The 23,613-nt window shown below is 39.7% G+C and overlaps 1 protein-coding gene across 1 annotated transcript; it reads left to right on the forward strand.

Annotated features, from left to right (window-relative positions):
- The first annotated feature begins 270 nt into the window (after window positions 1–270).
- On the forward strand, window positions 271–2,094 carry LOC134731570 (endogenous retrovirus group K member 104 Rec protein-like). Its single transcript, XM_063611020.1, has 2 exons — window positions 271–531; window positions 2,038–2,094. Exons 1-2 carry the CDS (start codon window positions 271–273, stop codon window positions 2,092–2,094), a joined length of 318 nt encoding a protein of 105 aa, XP_063467090.1.
- The last annotated feature ends 21,519 nt before the right edge of the window (window positions 2,095–23,613 follow it).

Raw genomic sequence — 23,613 nt, forward strand, 5'->3', positions numbered from 1 at the left:
AGTATAACACTCCCCAGATACAACTTAATCTAGCACTCTATACTTTAAAGTTTTTAAACGTATATAGAAATCAGACCACTACTTCTGCAGAGCAACATGTTACTGGTAGAAAGAACAGCCCACATGAGGAAAAACTGATTTGGTGAAAAGATCAAAAATAATACATGGGAAATAGGTAAGGTGATAACATGGGGAGAGGTTTTGCTTGTGTTTCACCAGGAGAAAATCAGCTTCCTGTTTGGATACCCACTAGACATTTGAAGTTCTACAATGAACCCATCAGAGATGCAAGGAAAAATGCCTCCGTGGAGACGGAAAACCCTCACTCGAGCACCATCAACTCACCAGGTGAACAAAATGGTGATATCAGAAGAAAAGATGAAGTTGCCATCCACAAAGAAAGCAGAGTTGCTGTCCTGGGCCCAGCTAAAGAAGCTGACACAGTTAGCTGAAAAAAGCCTGAAGAACACAAGGGTAACACAAACTCCAGAGAATATGCTGCTTGCAGCTTTAATGATTGTATCAATGGTGGTAAGTCTCCCTATGTCTGCAGGAGCAGCTGCAGCTAATTATACCTACTGGGCCTATGTGCCTTTCCCACCCTCAATTCAGGCAGCCACTTGGATGGATAATTCTATTGAAGTATATGTTAATAATACTGCATGGGTACCAGGCCCCACAGATGACGGTGGCCTTGCCCAACCTGAAGAAGAAGGAATGATGATAAACATTTCCATTGGGTATCATTATCTTCCTATTTGCCTGGGGAAAGCACCAGAATGCTTAATGCCTGCAACCCAAAATTGGTTGGTAGAAGTACCTACTGTCAGTGCCATTAGTAGATTTACTTATCACATGGTAAGTGGAATGTCACTCAGGCCACAGATAAACAATTTACAGGACCCTTCTTATCAAAGATCATTACAATGTAGGCCTAAGGGGAAGCCTGGTCCCAAGGAAATCCCCAAAGAATCAAAAAGCCCAGAAGTCTTAGTTTGGGAAGAATGTGTGGCTGATACTGCAGTGGTACTACAAAACAATGAATTCGGAACTATTATAGACTGGGCCCCTCGAGGCCAATTATATCATAATTGTATGGGCCAGACTCAATCGTGTTCACAGGTCCCATCCATCTGGCCCATTAATCTGGCCTATGATCGTGATTTAACTGAAAGCCTGGACCAGGTTCATAGAAGGTTAGAATCACTCTATCCATGGAAATGTGGTGTGTAAAACCCCCTTATATGCTATTTGTAGGAATCATAGATCTTAAACCAGATTCCCAAACTATAACCTGTGAAAACTGTAGATTGTTTACTTTCATTGATTCAACTTTGGATTGGCAGCATCGTATTCTGCTAGTGAGGGCAAGAGAGGGCATGGGGATCCCTGTGTCCATGTACCGACTGTGGGAGGCTTCCTCATCCATCTATATTTTAACAGAAGTATTAAAAGGAGTTCTAACTAGATCCAAAAGATTCATTTTTACTTTGATTGCAGTGATTATTGGTCTTATTGCAGTCACAGCAACTGCTGTGACTGCTGGAATTGCTTTACACTCCTCTGTTCAAACTGCAGAATATGTGAATAATTGGCAAAAGAATTCCTCAAAATTGTGGAATTCTCAGACCCAAATAGATAAAAAATTGGCAAACCAAATTAATCATCTTAGACAAACTGTGATTTGGATGGGAGATAGGCTCATGAGCTCGGAATATCTTTTTCAGTTACAGTGTGACTGGAATACTCCAGATTTTAGTATGACATCTCGAGCTTATAATGAATCTGAACATCATTGGGACATGGTTAGATGCCATTTACAAGGAAGAGAAGATAATCTTACTTTAGATATTTCAAAATTAAAAGAACAAATTTTTGAGGCATCAAAAGCCCAGCTAAATCTGGTGGCAGAAACTGAGGTAAAAGCTGTTGATAGCCTCACAAATCTTAACCCTGCCACTTGGGTTAAAGCCATTGGAAGTTCCACTATTGCAAATTTTATATTAATCCTTGTATGTCTGTCCTCTCTATTGCTAGTCTACAGGTGTACCCAGCAGCTCCGGAGAGACAGTGACCAGCGAGAACGGGCCATGATGACCATGGCGGTTTTGTCAAAAAGAAAAGGGGGATACGTAGGGAAAGGAAAGAGAGATCAGACTTTACTGTGTCTATGTAGAAAGGGAAGACATAAGAAACTCCATTTGACCTGTACCTTGAAAAATTGCTTTGCTGAGATGCTGTTAATTTGTCACTTTGCCCCAGCCACTTAGCCCCAACTTTTTGAGCTCACAAAAACATGTGTTGTTTGGAATCAAGGTTTAAGGGATCTAGGGCTGTGCAGGATGTGCCTTGCTAACAAAATGTTTACAAGCAGTATGCTTGGTAAAAGTCATTGCCATTCTCTAGTGTCAATAAACCAGGGGCACAATGCACTGTGAAAAGCCACAAGGACCTCTACCCTGGAAAGCTGGATATTGTCCAAGGTTTCTCCCCATGTGATTGTCTGAAATATGGCCTCATGGGATGAGAAAGACCTGACCATCCCCCAGCCCCACACCCATAAAAGGTCTGTGCTGAGGTGGATTAGTAAAAGAGGAAAGCCTCTTGCAGTTGAAATGGAGGAAGACCACTGTTTCCTGTCTGCCCTGGGAACTTAATATCTCGTTATAAAACCCGATTGTACATTGTTCAATTCTGAGATAGGAGGAAAATGGCCCTATGGCGGGAGGCGAGACATGTTGGCAGCAATGCTGCCTTGTTATTCTTTACTCCACTGAGATGTTTGGTTGGAGACAAACAAATCTGGCCTACGTGCATATTCAGGCATAGTACTTCCCCTTGAACTTAATTATGACATAGCTTCTTTTGCTCACATTTTTTTTGCTGAGCTTCTTCTTATTATCACCCTGTTCTCCTACCACATTCCTCTTGCCAAGATAATGAAAATAATAATCAATAAAAATTGAGGGAACCCAGAGACTGGTGCCAGTGCAGGTCCTTGTTATGCTGAGTGCCGGTCCCCTGGGCCCACTTTTCTTTCTCTATACTTTGTCTCTGTGTCTTATTTCTTTTCTCAGTCTCTCATCCCACCTGAAGAGATAAACCCACAAGCGTAGAGGGGCAGGCCACCCCTTCAAATGTAAACTTATGTTTAGTTTAATATGGAGACACACAGTTCTACATAGAAAACTTTAAAATTAGGTGTGTATAGGTAGGTTAGATACACACATATATTCCTAGCATTGCTAATGAAGGACAAGATACAATGTACTCATTCAGCAGCCAGATGTAAGTTTTCCTACCATTCTGAAAGGAATCAGGCTCTTTGAAGAAATGTCTGATACTAGAACTGGGACAGTAAATATAGGAGCCAGGATAATCTTGAAGTATCAGAAAGTAATTAAGTACTAAAAAAATTGAAATATATCAAAGAAAAATAAGAGCCAATAATAAAAGCTACCAATGGCCAACACAGGAATGAATTGTGCAACACAATGCTGCAGTGTTGAATAATAACTAAAGCTGAAAGTAATTATCTAGGTGTCTGTATTTGTATACATAGGTGATTAAGCAAATGGAGTTGCATAGAAATCTCCTTTGCAAAAGAATTCCAAATAATTGATGTAGACACTCAGCCATCAAGAAGGTGGAGCCAACGCCTCACTCCATAAGTGTGGGCTCTGCATAGTGACTTGCTCCAAAAGAACACATGCAGTATTGACAAGGAGAAAAAATAACTTCACAGTGGAGAAACCTGACAAACAGTAGCTCTGCCAAATGATCCAAGTGAACATCAAAGATGACAGTTCACCTTGAGAACATGAAGTGACAATGGGGGACATTCTACAAAATTCCTGACCAATCCTCCTCAGTACTATCAAGGTTATCAAGAGATGGAAAGCCTGACACACTGTCACAGCCAGGAAGAGCCTACGTGATGACTACATGTCATGCGGGGTCCTGGATGGGATCCTGGGTCAGAGTAAGACAGAACTAAGGGAGTCCAAATGAAATATGAACTTTAGTTAATAATAGCTTATCAGCCAGGTGCGGTGGCTCAAGCCTGTAATCCCAGCACTTTGGGAGGCCGAGGTGGGCGGATCACGAGGTCAGGAGATCGAGACCATCCTGGCTAACACAGTGAAACCCCGTCTCTACTAAAAATACAAAAAATTAGCCAGGCGAGGTGGCGGGCGCCTGTAGTCCCAGCTACGTGGGAGGCTGAGGCAAGAGAACGGCGTGAACCCCGGGAGGTGGAGCCTGCAGTGAGCCAAGATCGCGCCACTGAACTCCAGCCTGGGAGATAGAGCAAGACTCCATCTCAAAAAATAAAATAAAATAAAATAAAAAATAAAAAAATAAAAAAAAGCCTATCAGTATTGGTTCATTAGCTGTGACAAATTATGTAAGATATTAATAAGCCATGTGAGACACACTGATAGAAGATGTTAATGAGAGGAAACTAGGTTGCGGCTACATGGCAAATCTCTGCTTTTTTTTTGGCAATTTCTGTGTAAGTAAAAAAGGATGTAAAATAAAACTTTATTTAAAACATTGTTATATTTTTTAATGCTTCCTTGTTTAATTATTTATGCTGTGAATTACTAGTAATTGACATTGTTAACTAATCCTGTTTTTTTAAGTAAGAGCATTATGGCACAAAAAATTAAACAGTGCAGACTGATACATAAATCAAAACAAATGTTCTTTACATGTTTTCTGTTACAGTAGTAACAGGTATGTGTAAGCTTCATTATCATATTTTTTCTTGTGCTGTGGTTGTGTCCTGGGTTCATTCTCTAAAATGCTGATCACCTTAGACCAGGAAAAAAATAAACTTACAGACTCTGTTTCAATTCATGGCTAAATATTTTCAAAACAGTGACTTTGTAAAAATACGTTCCAATGGCAAATTCATTCATTGTGATGAGATCACTTATTCCAAAGACTTCTTGTCTTTATTTTGTTCCCATGCCTACCTTTTAGCCATAATACAACAGAATCAAATGTTGGCCGTTGGGAAAAAATATTCAAAGAAAGAAAGAATGTGAACAGAACTTACAACCATGAAGATTCAATGTTTTACCACAATGCTTTCTAAAACAGAAGAGTGTAAAAGGATATTCAAAGTCAATTTCCTCGGCGAGGCTTTGCAGAAAATGAGGAAACTAGAGAAACAAAAATGGCAGGACATTCTACGGGTGATTTTCGATGTTGCTATGTTTTATGGGAAAAAAATACTTTACCTTTTAAAGAATCACAAAGAATTATTGGGAACCCAAACTCTGGAATGTTTGCAAATTTAATTGAGCTTCTATGTAATTATGTCTATGTAGCTAGGCATGAAGTTGATGGTTTTTTAAAAATCTATGTCTTATTTGTGCAATAAACTACCCAATAAATAATTAATGCTCATAGGAAAACATGTTGGATTTGTGAAGGGAAAATAAATCTTGGGGACCCAAAATCACAAAGCTAAAAGGAAAAGTCAAGCTGGGAACTGCTTAGTGCAAATCTACCTCCCATTCTATCCAAAGTCACCCATCTGCTCACCAAGATAAATGCATATCTGATTGTCTCATTTGGAGAGGGTAATCGGCAATGCAAAATAATGAAACCATTTGTCCCTTACCTACCTATGACCTGGAAGCCCCCTGTCTTGCCTTCTTTTCAAGTTGTCTCACCTTTCTGGACTGAACCAATGTACATCTTACACATATTGATTGATGTCTCATGTCTCTCTAAAGTGTATAAAGCCAAGCTGTGCCACGACCACCTTGGGCCCATGTTGTCAGGACCACCTGAGGAGGCCTCATGGGCATGCATCCTCAAACTTGGCAAAATAAACTTTCTAAAAAATCTGAGAGCTGTCTCAGATTTTCAGGGTTCATACATGTAATGTAGGATGTCAATGTTTATAAAACAGACATTATTCTGTCTACTATTACAAATATGCTGCCAATTAACCTTAGGCTTTCTCAACAAAATGAAAAATGATGAGGTACAAACAGTATATGTAAACTTAAATAATGTTGCAAGTTTTAATATGCCTACTTTTCAATTTTTCAATACTATTTTTACTACTTTAACACTGTAAGAAAAATGAGTAATTAAAACATGAATAAAAGTGTTTACAAGGGTTGCACGTGTTTCCTCCAGCCTCTGCCCATCCCCAGCTTTCATCCCAACGGTGCTGATGGTGACTCTAAGCATTGCTCCTTTCTCTATATCAAGATCTCTCCCCAGACACAAGCCCAAATCTTACCATATGTTCTGGCACGCTATGATGATGAGCAGTGGTGAGCAGCTGAAGCCTCAAGGAAGGGATGCTTTTGTAAAACAAGACTTGTAGAATATAACTTGTGAAAGTAAAGCCTATGGCAGAGTTCGTCCTCAGCACACGGGGAGCAGACAGGAAGCTTTTGCCTCACCTTCCTCAAAGGCCTGCAGCCACGTCTCCCCAGGTCAGTCTTAAGGACAATGAAACTCTGGTCTTCACTGTAGACACGCTACCACTGTAGACATGCTCCAAAGCCATGGTGACCCACCTTTGGGTGGGTCCTGAGGAGAACAAAGCTCTGGTTCTAATCCTAATCCTAACACTGTCCCAAGACTTTGACCCTGAACCTAAACTCTGATCCCTACCCTGCTCCGTAATTCTCACCCTTACTTTGACCCTGACTTTGATCTTGACCCTGATCATGACCCCACCTCTAACCATACTTCCAGCCCTGACTCTGACCCAGATCCCAACCCTAACCCTAACCCTATTATTATCTTTATGATCTATCTCTAATCTTACCCTCTAGCTCTAAATAGCTGTACCCAACAGCACTTTTTAATTATTTAACTTCTTTTCCTTGAATTCTCTAAGGATATCCTAAAGGAGATGTCATTATGTATTTTGCATTCCCTCTAAGTGGTATGGCTTCAGATGTGAAGTTCTAATCCTTTGCAAGACATAAAAAGTTTGGAGGGTAATAGTACTGGGTTGTTAGGGATGCATGTTGGCATTCATGATAGTCATTGGTGCTGTTCTCCAAATATTTTCAGTTCATTTTTTATGAATGCATTCTGACTGTTCCATCCTACCTACTTAAATTTTTGCATGGCCACATGACTTTTTTGTTTGTTTGTTTGTTTTTTGCCAATGGAGGTGAGATGAAATAACATGTCACTTTTTCAGAAGAGATCTCCAAGAAACAGAGTTCTATTCTGCATGCTTTTTTCTCTTTTCTATAGCAATGGGGATCTTATTGATGGTCCCTCCTTCGGTCTGGATTCCTGTGTTAGGATGACACAGCACAGAGCTACCTCTCACCTGACCCATGATGAGATGTAAATAAATGACGAAGATTTTTGACCCACGGAAATTTGGAGGTTGTTTGTCACCACAGTTTAACCTAGCCCCCATTGACTGATGCAGGGCTGAAGAATGAGTCCAAACTGGATCTGGACAAGACATGTGAAGAGCACTCCAGGCTGAGTAAAATTCAAGTGTTGTCTGAAAGATAACAGTGAGCACAATATGTTATTGGGGTGGGTGTGGGATAAATAAGGTATATCAGGTGAGAATAATGAGAAACTCAACTTTAAAAGATGGTGCTGATTTGGACTGTGGAGAGATCCAAATGCTCTGCTTAGCATTTGACATTGTGATGGATGAACCACTAATTAAGAGCCCAAAATGAAGGCTTGGGGTAAACATCTGAGGGTGTCTAATATCCCAATTTTTCATCCTAGAATGGGCAGAGTCCTTGACCCCCTTCTAGGGAGACTTCCAAAAGAAAAAAGACCTGCATTTCTTCAACAACGCACACTGAGAGACTTTCCTGCTCTTTTGACATGTGGCTAACACTCCTCACCTTTCATTCTGTCATCAGTGTTTCAGGGAAACACCTTTAACTCTCTATGATTTACAAGTTATTAAATGGCCCTTATAATTCCCTCCAGGGGTGGAAAACACTAATGATGATGGTGTCTGAGCTCACAGCAGCAAGCAGGCATGTGTGTTCAGCAGCCATGTGGCTCATTGCTAGGAGCTTACTAAATAAAATATTCTACAACATTGCTTAACACAAGGGGAGACGCTCCTGACTCAGAGGGTTTAATTGCTCACCTACTTCTTTTTCTGCCCTCTTGGGCTCCTAAAATGAAAAGAGCACTGGGGTGATAAATTGAGTCAAAGGGGTGCCAGCCGCATCAGAGCAAAATAGATTCCTAAAAAATCCCTGGCCTAAGATGACAGCCTTGGCTGGATACATTTGAATGTGCTGATAGTGGACATGGTAGAGTGAAGGTGGTTGAAATCTTCATATTAAAGAACTTCCACCCAGATTGCAAGAAAAGAGAGAGGAATGGAGATGGCAGCACGAGTTCCTACAATAAAAGCAGATGTTTTGAGATCAGTTATATTTGTTCTGAAAAAAATACAGAAACCAAAGTTTAGCCTGAGGCTACAATTAATTGGGCAACAAGCGAGAGGCACATATGGCATAGACAGATTTAAACATTTCTCCCTTATATTAATACAAGTACTAAAATTACAAATATATTGATTCCAAATAAAACAAATATTTAAAAAACTTATAAATATTCTAGCATGTTTATGGAATCTACAGTAGTTTTTGAAGGAGATCTCACAAACAGGTTTGGTTTTTGAAGATTAGAACTGATGGTCTAGAGAATTCATTTCATTCCAGAGAAAGAAAGAGATGAATTTCTTAGGTTCCTTCAGGAATGTGTCTAGCTTTGCCTAATCTTTGTTTGAACTACGGATGCAGCAGAAGAAAACATGAGGATTTCACAGATTTAAGGTGTGAATGGGCTACAAGAGGCAATTGGAAATTCTTTGTCATTGAAATGACAAAGGCTGCTGTGAAAAAAGCAGAGAAAGGGAATTTTTTTTTAAAAAAGCAAACAACAAAAACAAAAACCCCACAAAAAAGCAAACAACAAACAAACAAAAAACAGAGGAAGTATTCAAAACACACTGGGCGGTGACTGCTTCCAGGAATGGGCTACAAGAGGCAATTGGAAATTCTATTTGCTTTGCAACTGTGAGTTTTCCAGCCTGCTTCCTTTCTAAAGTATATTACTTTGTTTTTGGTTCATGAAGTTATCCATTTCTGTTTTCTGGAACAGCTATGTATTTTCTTTATCTATCATCTATCTATCCACCTGCCTATCATCTATCTATCTATCTATTTACTATCTATCTTTTCTACCTTTCGCTATCAAGACCTGGGGTCAAGCAGGATAGAATTCCAGTGTATGTTCACTCTACCATTTAAAAGAAGAGCTCTTGTAGGCATTCTCCAACACATCATAAACCTGAGCTTTCTAAAACAGAGTGTGGCAAACTACCATGCATGGGCGATGTCTGACACAGTCTGCATTTGTAAGTAAAGATGTACTGGGACACAGTGTCATGCATGTGTTATATAATGTCTCTGGCTACTTTCATGGTATAATGGAATAGCTGAGTCATTGAGAGAGGGACCATATGGCTTGGAAAAAAATAATTAACATTTAGCCCTTCGCAGAAAATATTTGCTGACTCTTGTTTTAAAAGGTCTCTGTTTAGAATGCTAACTATTGCCTTCTGGATAGAATCACTACTCTTTACCACAATCAACACAGCTTCAACCCTGCTTCTATATCCAGCCTCATCTATTATTTCCGCTCCTTCTCCTGATTTTCCTTCTGGCCGTGCTGATGGATTGTCAGTTTCCCAGATGTGCGAGAATCTCTCCTCCCTTCTTGACATTCTCATGCTTTCCCTCTGCCTCTCAAGAACTTCCTGTCCCATCTCTCATGACAAATCTCTTCTTCATTCTTTAAGATGCAGCCCCCTTTTCTCTTTCCTTAAAGAAGTCTGTCTGGCTCTATTTTGGGTGATGTGCTCCTTCTGCATCTCCCAGAGCCAGCCTGTGTGTGTCAGCTACAGCATTTATTTGCATCTCTGTGTCATATATCACCAAATCTGCCTAAGCTTGTGTGAGTCACTGCATGACAACTTCAGCCTCCACCAGCATTGTCCTCACTAACCACGAGGCTTAGACATTTGTCCAGTATGCTCAGGGTTGTGGGGTGGTAGCAGTAACCAGCTGATGAGCATCATTTCTTACATCAGAATCAAACCTGTAAATCTCTGCCATTCGTAAGTATTTGGAGTTTAAAATTGGCATAAAGATTTTCCTTAAAATAAGAACAAATGGCTTGAGTAGGCTTTTGGAATATATGATACTTCTGTTGGTTCATTTTGGTGTTCAGCATTCCCACATGAACCTAAACACGACTCTGCTCTTAGTAGCTGTGCGACCCTGGGAAAGTCACTCAATCACCCTCAGCTAAATTTTGTTGTGTGAGAAATGGGAAGAGAGTTGTGATTTTTATTTAGTGAGTAATAACAAACAAAAGGCATTTAGCTTCCTGGAACCTGGTATGTAGTAGATCCTCATGAAATACTAGCTCTGTTGATAAAACTAGACCGAAAAGACCTTTTGAAGTCAACAACAGTATCATGCAGTGAAGGATGAGATGAGAAGCTGCTGCTGCTGCTGCAGCCTGCAGCTCCTGGAGGCCCGTTTTGTCCATGATTTAGCAGGAATGCACTACCTTTACATGAGGAGACACTGCCCACAGGAACCAAGGCCATTCTTTGAAGACAAACATGTTTTAATAGACTTTGCATTATATAATAGTGTAATATAAATAATAATTTATTTACATTATTATGTTATGACTTTTGTACAGAGCTTTACACCTAGATATTCTGAAGTTGGTGGTCTGTGAGTGGCATCGAGTGATGACTGACACACTCTGACCTGGGGTAGAACAACACGTGTCCCTGCATTTGCTCAATTTCGGGGCATCACCACCTGCTTTCAAGAGTGTGTTTTCCTATCCTCCTGAGTTTTGCCCACTTAAGCAATGGTTTTGCTGTGATAAACAATTACACTATTTATCAAAATATTACTTTGGAGATTACTGGTTCACATAGTTAATTTTCAAGTTTTCTTAAAATATCAGGCCCTTAGCTAATGTCAGTGGCTCCAAGGATGAGAAGCTAAAAACACCTTTTTTTTTTTTTTTTGGCCAAGACAAAAAAACAACACATTTCAAACTTTACTGTCTCATGCTAGTCCCTGGATAATTAGAAGTGAACACACTCCCCTCCCAGCCCAATCACAGCTAGTGAACAACCAAGATCTCCTGCAGGTGCCTTTGCCTTGGCTTTGTGAGCCTGGAGTTGCTGGCTGGCACTGGGCAGCAGACAGCAGAGCTGGTCCCATTTCTCCATGCTTTCCCCACTCTTTGGGGGACATGGGCACATTGAACAACCTGGGTCCTCACCTGGCGCTGACTGGGAAGCTATTTGATGTCCGACTCAATGTGAACTTCTGATTTGAAAGGAGAGTATAGGTCACCCGGCCCCACTTGCTCATTTTACCAAGAATGAAAATAAGGATCTATTCCAGACATGAGAGTACACATTGTAAGGCTGTGCAAGCTTGATGCACTTGTATCCACTCAGCACACACTTACTGAGTGCCAAGTGTCTCCAGCATGAAAGGTGCTCTAGTTCCTGGGGTTCAACCCTCCACAGAGGACAGCAGCACCTCAAGGGACAGAGGTGCAAAGAGCAATGTGGGGGCCCTTCTGCTGGAGAGGTGGCTAGGGAGGTCCTTAGAGGAAGTGACACCTGAGCTCTTCTCTGACGGGTGAAGCTGAATTACTTGAAGCTTACGGCAAAGAGGTGTCCAGGGAAGTGGAGCCTGTGAGCCAAAAGCATGAGCATAATGACTTGTCCAGAGAAGTGTAACAAGTTCCATATTGTTTTATGCCAAATCTGCACAAGAGTCACCAAAGGAAAGAGCAGGATCCTGGAGCCAGGGCCTTGGATTTCACCCGCTGGCAATGGGAATGTTCACTGGGAATTTTGGGGGGCAAAACATGAAAATGTTTCCTCTTAGCTCCAATTCTCTATCTCTCTGTCTCTTTCTGTCCCTCTCTCTCTCCCTTATATTTAATTTTTGTATTATCCTAAGAAAACACAGATGTCTCAGGCATGGGGTTTAGCAGCCTGCCTCTTTCTGGATGACCAGGGGAGCACTTTGGCCTCTGTGACCTTATTTACAATAATTCACGAATCTTGCAAAAAAAAAGTCATGGTAGCAGAGGTTAGAAAATCTCCTAGTGTTCCTTCTGACACTTTGAATTTATGATTAATATGTTTAATCTTCATCTTCTGAAAAGTCACCAGTTACACAGTGAGGACCATAAAGGGAGTCTGTTTCTGTGGTTTGTGGCTTCAACAGTCAGCAGTTTTGCAGCAACAGCATTGCATGTGGGTTTTAGGCTGACGATGCTCAACAGTGGACAATTCTCTTCACCTGCCTGGGCCCCACGGCCCGCCCTTCCATACAGTGCAGGGTCACAGCTGAGCTCTCCGAGACATCTCACAGGGCCTCGGCTTCTGAAGTATCAAGTGTCTTCTAGGTGAAGATTTGGTCTCATAGCCTTCGTGGCTTCTTCCAGGTAACCGTTGGTTTTATGACCTAACCCTGGTATATGTGTGACATATGTGTGAATGTGCTCCCTGTGGCAGAGCTGAGGAAGGACTCAGTCATCACAGATGCCAAAAGGCAAATGCAGTGTGCTTTTTTCCAACGCCTCCAGTCTTGTATTATTTTTACCCATCAGCCCATTTGAAAAAGAAAAAAAAAGCCTCCTCTTAGAATTAAATCCCCTCTGGAGATAATGAGCATTTTTTAAATCTTTCATTTTTTTTTAGTCGCATTTGCTCCCACTTCCTGCCAGGATCCACTAGAGGGCAGAGACACCCGTGTGTATTAGTGTGGCACTTGCTGAGTCATAATAAAAACAGATACCCTGCCCTCCCGGAGCAGAACTCCAGTGCCGGGGCCAGCAGCAGCAAGTAAGAAAACCTTGGTTTCTGTATCTGCGTCAGCTACACAGTGCTTGCACACAGGAGGCATCAGCCAGTTTTCTCAGTTAAAGACACAGAAACAAAATGTGTCCTCACTACTTTTTGAATTTACCATGTTATCTAATGTTTTAACTTAATTGAGTGAATAAACTCCCTATGCATCTGGACACATGCATGGAAAATTCACAAACATTTCAAATCAAAACAGAGTATTTTGCAAAAAGAAAATTTCTTATATATGTGCATTTCACTTTTTTTTATCTTTTAGTGATTTTAATGTAATGACATTGAAAACGCTGTGCTTCTAAAAGACTTTTTAAGGAGCACGGTATTTTTCCGTTAAAAAATTGGCAAATTATCTTCTACTATAGATAGAAGTTAATTGGCTGAGGGTAAAAAACAGAAGATTAAAAAACAAACATTATCCCCTGATATTCTATCAAGGGCTACAGTGAATTACACACCCTGGCATGGGTTTGCACACCACGTGCTGGAAGCCAGCAGTCATGCAGGCCATGCTCTCCCACATTTGGAAAAGAAGCCCATGATTTGCAGATAACGTGACTGTATATTTAGAAAACCTCATCATCTCAGCCCAAAATCTCTTTAAGCTGATAAGCAACCTCACAAAGTCTCAGGACACAAAATCAATGTGCAAAAATCACAAGCATTCTTATACACAAATAACAGAAAAACAGAGAGCCAAATCATGAGTGAACAGTTCATGAGCAATTCACAATTGCTTCAAAGAGAATAAAATATCTAGGAATCCAACTTATAAGGGATGTGAAGGACCTCTTCAAGGAGAACTACAAACCACTGCTCAGCGAAATGAAAGAGGGTACAAACAAATGGAAGAACATTCCATGCTCATGGTTAGGAGGAATCAATATTGTGAAAATGGTCATCCTGCCCAAGGTAATTTATAGATTCAATGCCATTCCCATCAAGCTACCAATGACTTTCTTCACAGAATTGGAAAAAAACTACTTTAAAGTTCATATGGAACCAAAAAAGAGCCCGCATTGCCAAGACAATCCTAACACGGAAGAACAAAGCTGGAGACATCACACTACCTGTATTCAGACTATACTACAAGGCTACAGTTACCAAAACAGCATGGTACTGGTACCGAAACAGAGATATAAACCAATGGAATAGAACAGAGCCATCAGAAATAATACCACACATCTACAAGCATCTGATCTTTGACAAACCTGAGAAAAACAAGAAATGGGGAAAGGATTCTCTGTTTAATAATTGGTGCTGGGAAAACTGGCTAGTCATATGTAGAAAGCTGAAACTGGATCCCTTCCTTACACCTTATGCAAAAATTAATTCAAAATGAATTAAAGACTTAAATGTTAGACCTAAAACCATAAAAACTCTAGAAGAAAACCTAGGCAATACCATTCAGGACATAGGCATGGGCAAGGAATTCATGTCTAAAACACCAGAAGCAATGGCAAAAAAAAAGCCAAAATTGACAAATGGGATCTAATTAAACTAAAGAGCTTCTGCACAGCAAAAGAAACTGCCATCAGAGTGAACAGGCAACCTACGGAATGGGAGAAAATTTTTGCAATCTACTCATCTGACAAAGGGCTAATATCCAGAATCTACAATGAACTCAAACGAATTTATAAGAAAAACAAACAAAAAACCCCATCAACAACTGGGTGAAGAATATGAACAGACACTTCTAAAAAGAAGATATTTATGCAGTCAAAAGACAGAAGAAAAAATGCTCATCCTCACTGGCCATCAGAGAATTGCAATTCAAAACCACAATGAGTTTTTTTAAACTATCCAGAAATGATCCACCTTGCTTTGGAAATTGAGATTACACTTGCATGGATAGTAAAGATAACCAGGTTACAGAGTACTCTTTCTCGTTACTGGAAAGCAACTTCAACAAGGTCCCAATTAAATTTGAATCAAGTTATTAGCTTCTATGGTTATGGTGCCTTGAACATCCAAGTATAATCCAGTAACAGAGGAAGATATTAAACTAACAGGTCATGGTTGAGTCAAGTAATTAAAACCCTAGGCAGAGCAGGAGGGAACTTCAGAAGGGTTGTTACATCCCAGAAGAACAGTTCTGAAGTACCCTGGAGACCTTTCTAATAACATAGGAACTAACAGTTCATCTAGCAATGAGGTACCTGATAACCGCACGGTGAACGTCTTTATAATGAGCTTTCTTGGCATACCCTATCCTCTTTAATCACCTACAATATACCCTAAGATGAGATTTTAATAACAGAAATAGGCACTTACTCAACAATACATCACTATGACTATTTTTGTAACTTACTGGTACAGAATAGAGCCTACTTCTTTATGACTCCAGATTGTGTCATTGATTTATTGGGATGTCAGAATTTCAACGAGTTGGATTTTTTTTTTTCTTTTTGAGACCGAGTCTCTCTCTGTTGCCCAGGCTGGAGTGCAGTGGTGTGATCTCCACTCACTGAAACCTCCGCCTCCTGGGTTCAAGTGATTCTCCTGCCTCAGCCTCCCCAGGAATTGGGACTGCAGGTGTACACCATCACACCTGGCTATTTTTTTTTTTTTTTTTTTTTGGTAGAGACGGGGTTTCACCATGTTGGCCAGCCTGGTCTCAAACTCCTGACCTCAAGTGATCCACCCGCCTCAGCCTCCCAAAGTGCTGAGATTACAGGCGTGAGCCACTGCACCCGGTCAGAATTATTTTAAATCAAGATGCTTGCCCTGTGACCTCAAACAACTCAAGACATTGGTTCTAGCTATCCTGTAGTTTTCCCTTGATTAATATTCACTTATTGCTTATTAAGGAAGATGCAAATAAGCATGCTGTTCCCAGCAGAAAGCATCACTACATCAAAGGTAGAAAAAAGAATCCTCCTTGACTTATGAGGACTAAATAAGAGACAAAGCAGGTAAAGATTCCTTTGTACAGGCTGAGAAAATGAATCATAGTAATGAATGAATAAGCCTGAGACAAATCAAAACAGCAAAGTATGAGGAAATATTTGGGGTAAATCACATGATGCCAAGGCAGCTTATACTTACCATATCTCACATAATGAACAGTGAGTCCAATACACACTGCCAGGACGATCAGGGATATGAAGATGATGAGGCCGATGAACCAGGGCTCCCAACAAACTCTTTTCCTAGCCCTCACCACATCTGGCCTAAGGAAGAAAGTAAATAGATCGAGTATTTCAGAGCATGCAACACATCCACTCCTTAGACAAAACAGATATTTTTGGGGAATAAAGGACATTCAGTTGGAGGGTTGTGTACTGTCTGGGTTTAGAGCACACCCTGGTTCTAGGCTGCTGAGGCCAATCCTGATTCTGACTCCTGTTTCTGGGCAAGTAGTTTGACTTTTCTGTGCTTCAGTTTCCTCATCCATAAAAGGAAGATGATAATGATAGTACCTATTTCATAAGATTAGGGTTAGGGCTAACAATGCCTGACATGTAGAAAGTGCAATATTAAATGTTATCTATCACTTGTTGAGCCAGCCATGTACTTGATATAGAGTTAGACACTCAGGAGCTATAGAAATATTTTAAGCCTTTTCCCTAGCACTCTAGAATCTTAAATAGCCTTTGAAATGTGTTACAGCTTGAAGCATACCAGGTTTCACATAGAGTTGCTAATTCTATTCTTCTAATTTTCTGATCTATTACCAAACCAAACTTTGAGGATACATAGAACAGACAACCAGAGGCCGCTTCCTAAAGAACCTGAGGTTTTGAGCTAATATTTACCTCTAAGCTTTAATGATGCTACAGGAGGCTGGACACGGTGGCTCACGCCTGTAATCCCAGCACTTTGGGAGGTAGAGGAGGGCAGATCACGAGGTCAGGAGATCAAGACCATCCTGGCTAACACCGTGAAACCCCGTGTCTACTAAAAATACAAAAAAAATTATCCGGGTGTGGTGGTGGGCGCCTGTGGTCCCAGCTACTCGGGAGGCTGAGGCAGGAGAATGGCATGAACCCAGGAGGCAGAGCTTGCAGTGAGCTGAGATCGCGCCACTGCACTCCAGCCTGGGCAACAGAGCGAGACTCCGTCTCAAAAAAAAAAAAAAAAGATGCCACCGGAAATTCTTTTTGTATGAGATTCCCTCAACTTCTCCTATTTGTTCTGCCTTCAAAAATACAAGTTACTGAAAAACATTGGTCCACATGATTTTTGTTTGATTGGTAAAGTTGCTGTCCCATTGGGTTATAATATTTGGTAAGCAAACTCTAAAGCCAGAAATGTGAAATAATAAGTCAGAGATGACTAAGGAGTTTGAATACGATACTCTTATTTTAGATTTCTTGAGGCATTTACTATGCCAGTGTGTGCTGTGCTTTTTTTTTTCTAGAGTGCTGTCTGCTACATGAGGACTTGAGGAAAACATGATATTCTCCTGGAGGAGTACTGGGTGTTGAATCAGAAAAAGGAGAATTCTAAGTGCAGCCCTTTCCATAACAGATCTGCGACTTGGACAAATCATTTAAACTTCGAGCTCAATTTCTCCTTGTATCAGTAAAGAGTGGGATAACCATTCCATCTAAAGCACTTTGGGACCTAAAATTAGATCATGAATGTGTAAACAGCAAAGCATTTTACAAAAAATACTTTTTGTTTACAAAAATCAAGAACACTCTGTTTCCTGATGATATAGGATCAGGAAGTGATGATATTATCATGTTGGCCCCTGTCACACCATCATTACATCCTGTCTCTGGCTGGACACAAAATAAACAGCATTGGCACAGAAGTCAATGGTGTTATCATCGCTATACAATCCTGTCCCTGGGAAAGGCACTGAGATGTAGTGGAAGGCTCCAGGGACTCTGCTTGTTCTCCTGCCTTGTTCCTGTGATTTTTCCACAGGGCCGTAACCAGGGAAGCTTTATCTTACTCTTCCCAACCTTTCCCATCTCCAGTTTTCCCTTGAGTAGAATTCCAAACACCTGTTCCTAGAATGGCAATTACTGCAATATAAAAAGTCTTCTCCACAATGAGGTTACGTTTTACCTGCAACAGTGCCTAAGAAACCCGCAAAACTGCCTCCTGTTCCTTCATCCCTGAATGCTTGCTATTAATCTGTTGCAGAAGAAAGGAGATGCCTGTAACAGACGTAAGCAAAACTTTGAGGGGGAATACGGGGAGAGGAGGGTTTCTCAACTAATATCAAAACATGTCGGATGAAGAATATGAATGTGTGCTTGTAGAAAACATGAAATCATCAAAAGTATATGATTGTTATGTAGAATTGTGAAATATTAGACGCGTTCTATTTGTTCTGCAGTAAGTTTTTTGTTTTATGTTTTTTTTTTTTGAGACGGAGTCTCGCTCTGTCGCCCAGGCTGGAGTGCAGTGGCACGATCTCGGCTCACTGCAAGCTCCGCCTCCCAGGTTCACGCCATTCTCCTGCCTCAGCCTCTCCAAGTAGCTGGGACTACAGGCGCCCGCCACTACGCCCGGCTACAGTAAGTTTTAATCAAGACAAAAATGTAGACACTGCATCCATTCTATTGATGAGGTAGGTTTCATGTATTAACAGTAAAAAGGTTAATGATAAGTTTTAATTTTAAAAAGTTATAGAATAATATGCATTCCATGTTTCAGTTTTTATAAATAAAACTATATACATGTGTGCATAACAAAATATATAGAAGACACAACAAATATTTATTAGTAAGAAGCAGAATAACATATAAGCAAGAAATTTTAATTTTAATTTACGGTTTTGTTTGTTTTGTGGTGGATTTTTTAAGAATAACATTATGGCTTTTGAATTAAAAAAGAGAGAGAGAGACATAGGACGCTCTTAAAATATGAAAAAAAAAACTAAGGAAGATTATAGATGTATTTTCATGGAATTTACATCACTGCAGTGTCCAAGGTACCACTGTGATTCCTTTTCTGACCCCCACCTTCCCACATTACTCACAACTATTTTAGTGACATGCTGTCCTGGTTGGATAGAAGAAGACAAAAGGGATAACATGGGACAAAGAAAAAAGAGAATCCAGTCAAAAATACTTTGAATAAACAATTAAGAGATTATATTTCTGAGCCCTGCCACCAACTCATTTATTATATAGTCTTGTACACACAGATTCAATTATCTGTCTTAATTTCTCCATGTGAAAAACAAGGATAATAAGTCCAGACCCCTCCTAACCTAATGAGCTAGGTAGAGATAAAAATGATAAGGCCGTTTGGTACTTTGAGCTCCCAAGTGGAAAAATCATTGTACAAATAACAAGGATGATAATTATCATCACCATTATTTTAATTATTCGTAATAGTGGTAGTGACCACATTACTAAGATGTTTGTCATTTGAAACATTATTTGTTCTTTTCCCAGTCTGTATAGCATTGTTTTTCAAACTGATTCACACTATTTTTTTAGCTTTTTTGAGATATAATTGACCCTATTTCTTAATTACTTTTTTATTTTCTCAGTAAGTGATTCAATACTGAATTCCTTCAAATTAGACGTGAAAAAAGTATGCTCAAAGAAAGTAGTAAAGCGAAGGACTAAATTTATTTTACCTATCAACAGACATTTGTATAATTAACCTCCTCCTGAACATACGTAAACACTTGTCCAGTCTTTATTTCCATCTATCAAAACTTATGTGCACCTATTCATGTAAAATCACCTTCAGATAGACTGAATTCTAATAGCTTTAGTAATATCAAATTGCCTTCTTTATATGATTTTCTTTTCAATCTGGAGACATGTATAATTAGTGACAAGTCAAGTGAATATAACAGTTAAAGTATGCTTATGTTTTTTAGCCCCGAATTACCAGAAAACAAGCAATATGTTTAGAGCTGCATTATTATTATCACTTATTAATGTGTCATTTTTAGAATAGTGCTAAAAAAGAAAAGCAGCAGCAACAGCAAAAAGACAAGGGGAAAAATGTACTAAAAGTAATAATGACAAGTCAAGGCTCAGTGTTTCAAAGAAAAATTTACCAGAAGAAGCCTCTTCACAGCAATACCACCAATCAATAGTGGGTCTTTTAAAAAAAGAAAAATTATACTTTAAGCTCTGGGGTACATGTGCAGAATGTGCAGGTTTGTTACATAGGTATACACGTGCCGTAGTGGTTTGCTGCACCCATCAACCCGTCATCTACATTACGTATTTCTCCTAATGCTATCCCTCCCCTAGTCCCCCACCCACTGACAGGCCCCAGTGTATGATGTTCCATTCATTGTGTCCATGTGTTCTCATTGTTTAACTCCCACTCATGAGTGAGAACATGCAGTGCTTGGTTTTCTGTTCTTGTGTTAGTTTGCTGAGAATGATGGTTTCCAGCTTCATTCGTGTCCCTGCAAAGAACATGAACTCATCCTTTTTTATGGCTGCATAGTATTCCCTGGTGTATGTATGCCACATTTTCTTTATCCAGTCTATCATTGAAGAAGAAAGGAGATGCGTATAACAGACATCACTGATGGGCATTTAGGTTGGTTCCAAGTCTTTGCTATTGTGAATAGTGCCGCAATAAACATACGTGTGCATGTGTCTTTAAAGCAGCATGATTTATATTCCTTCGGGTATATACTCAGTAATGGGATCGCTGGGTCAAACAGTATTTCTGGTTCTAGATCTCTGAGGAATCGCCACACTGTCTTCCACAATGGTTGAACTAATTTACACTCCAACCAACAGTGTAAAAATGTTCCTATTTCTCCACATCCTCTCCAGCATCTGTTGTTTCCTGACTTTTTAATGATCGCCATTCTAACTGGCATGAGATGGTATCTCATTGTGGTTTTGATTTGCATTTCTCTAATGACCAGTGATGATGAGCTTTTTTTCATGTTTCTTGGCTGCATAAATGTCTTCTTTTGAGAAGTGTCTGTTCATATCCTTTGCCTACATTTTTATGGGCTTGTTTTTTTCTTGTAAATTTAAGTTCTTTGTAGATTCTGCATATTAGCCCTTTCTCAGATAAACAGATTGCAAAAATTTTCTCCCATTCTTCCGGTTGCCTGTTCACTCTGATGATAGTTTCTTTTGCTGTGCAGAGGCTCTTTAGTTTAATTAGATCCCATTTGTCAATTTTGGCTTTTGTTGCCATTGCTTTTGGCATTTTAGTCATGAAGTCTTTGCCCATGCCTATGTCCTGAATGGTATTGCCTGGGTTTTCTTCTAGGGTTTTTATGGTTTTAGGCCTTATGTTTAAGTCTCTAATCCATCTTGAGTTAATTTTTGTATAAGGTGTAAGGAAGAGGTCCACTTTCAGTTTTCTGCATATGGCTAGCCAGTTTTCTCAACACCGTGTATTAAATAGGGAATCCTTTCCTCATTGCTTGTTTTTGTCAGGTTTGTCAAAGATCAGATGGTTGCAGATGTGTGGCATTATTTCTGAGGCCTCTGTTCTGTTCCATTGGTCTATATATCTGTTTTGGCATATGTTACGTATTTGACAGTAGCTTAGCTCTTAGGATTGTGCCTGCTTATCCTGTCAACAAAAGTATTTGAGATGTGTTTTACTTTGTGAAAAGCCCAAACCAGAAAGCATTGGTAACATCATTCATCCTTCTCACACTTTCTAGAACAAGACTAGAAAAATATGCACAGTAGAATTAAAAAAGAATATTATATATATGTACATGGATTATATATTTTCATTGCTGTTTTTTAAAGAATAAATACAAGCAAATTATTCCATATAAAATTACAAATAACATATTTCTGCCTTATACACTGGAAGACAAAACACATCTATAAGTATCTAATAGCATCATCCAGGCCCTTGGGCTGAATTACAATGTTCGCATTCCATACCATAATAATTACGGCTAGTTCTCATAGAGAAGTTACAAAACCCAGAGTTTAACTATTTCTATTTAACGAACCATAAAACTTAAGTGGCAGTATCTTTCCCCTACCTTTAAAAGGAGGTTGTGAAGATTGCATATGATATCAACAGACTTTGTTAGATAGGTGTACTACATAAATATTAGTGGCAACTCAACAGTAAGGAATGTCTCTGACCTCCACTGTGATTATCATCAAGGTCTTTATTAAGTTCACAGCTAGATATGGTACAGCACAGGTGACTACAAACTGATATTTCAGTTGACACTTGGCCTAATCTCTAGAAATTTGCAGCTACGTACAGATAGGTGAGTTGCAAAAAAATTAAAGATATTATTAAGTAATTAGTTATGGGTTTATAGACTTAAATTAAGCTACTGAAGTTTGAATTCTACTGATATAATTGCTTTCTTCTCCTCAAACCCTTTTTAGTTCAAGATAATAAATTGGCGTTATCTGAGTCAGCAACTTTATACGCAACAATATCCCACAGCAAAGTTAATGAGGGATGCCATTGCAGACAATCATAGGGAATTCTACACACTTCAAAGTGTGAAAGAAAAATAAGAATTGACAAGCAGTGTGCTGATATCATGGCAAGTGTATCAGAAGAAAATGATTGGGAAACCTGAGATAGAGACACTCTTGTGGCTGCTGATAGATAGCTTGAGACTTTCAGAAACTACCGAATCTTCCTGTTGACATTGTCTAGATGACTCCAAGAAAGTTTGCATGATACAATGGAAGTAGATCTAAACTGGAAAACCAGTAACGTATGTCTTAGTGTTAGTTCAAACAGATGAGAAATCTGAGAGCATATTCCACATCACACGAGTTCTAGCATCCCCTGAGCCCCAACTTGTATGATGTTGAGAGCTCTCCTTTTCTTCACATGTTAAAAAATCAGTGGAAATTTAAATTGATCTAAATGTTCTTCAATTGCCAACCAAGCTAATGTTCCATGCCTCACATAACACAAAAATATTAAATATCCTAATTAAAATTCAGCATTTATTGCCGGGTGCGGTGGCTCATGCCTGTAATCCCAGCACTTTGGGAGGCCGAAGCGGGCGGATCACGAGGTCAGGAGATCGAGACCACGGTGAAACCCCGTCTCTAATAAAAATACAAAAAATTAGCCAGGCGTGGTGGTGGGCACCTGTAGTCCCAGCTACTCAGGGAGGCTGAGGCAGGAGAATGGCGGGAACCTGGGAGGCAGAGCTGGCAGTGAGCCGAGATTGCGCCACTGCACTCCAGCCTGGGCCACAGAGCAAGACTCCGTCTCAAAAAAAAAAAAATTCAGCATTTATTAAACAATCAGATTTCAGGTAATTTTTCAAATGCCTCATTTTTCTGTTGACTACAATGTCAGATAATTTGAAATAATTTGCAGTCAAACTAAGAGACTACAAGTTATTTGAAACGATCTAAGTACCATACCTGAGAAAGCCAGACTTTGAAAATCATACTTTACTACTTGCTTTGAGAAGTTGGTTAAGGGGTACATAAGTATGGATAGAAGGAATAAGTTCTACTATTCAGTACAGTAGGGAACTTTTAGTTAACAATATCTTGTTGTGAATTTCAAAACAGCTAGAAGAGAACTGTAATATTTCCAACACAAGATGGTGATAGACATCCCAGTTACGTTGATTTGATCATTACACATTGCATACAAGCATCAAAATATCACAGATACCCCCAAAATATGTATAACTACTACGCATCAATTTTTTAAAATCTCTAGACCCTGATTAAATTGTGCCTGAATGTGACAGTTGGGCCACATGCTAACAGCCTGTTGTGTCCTCT

This window comes from Symphalangus syndactylus, chromosome 10 (assembly GCF_028878055.3).
Source record: "Symphalangus syndactylus isolate Jambi chromosome 10, NHGRI_mSymSyn1-v2.1_pri, whole genome shotgun sequence".
Taxonomy (NCBI): domain Eukaryota; kingdom Metazoa; phylum Chordata; class Mammalia; order Primates; family Hylobatidae; genus Symphalangus; species Symphalangus syndactylus.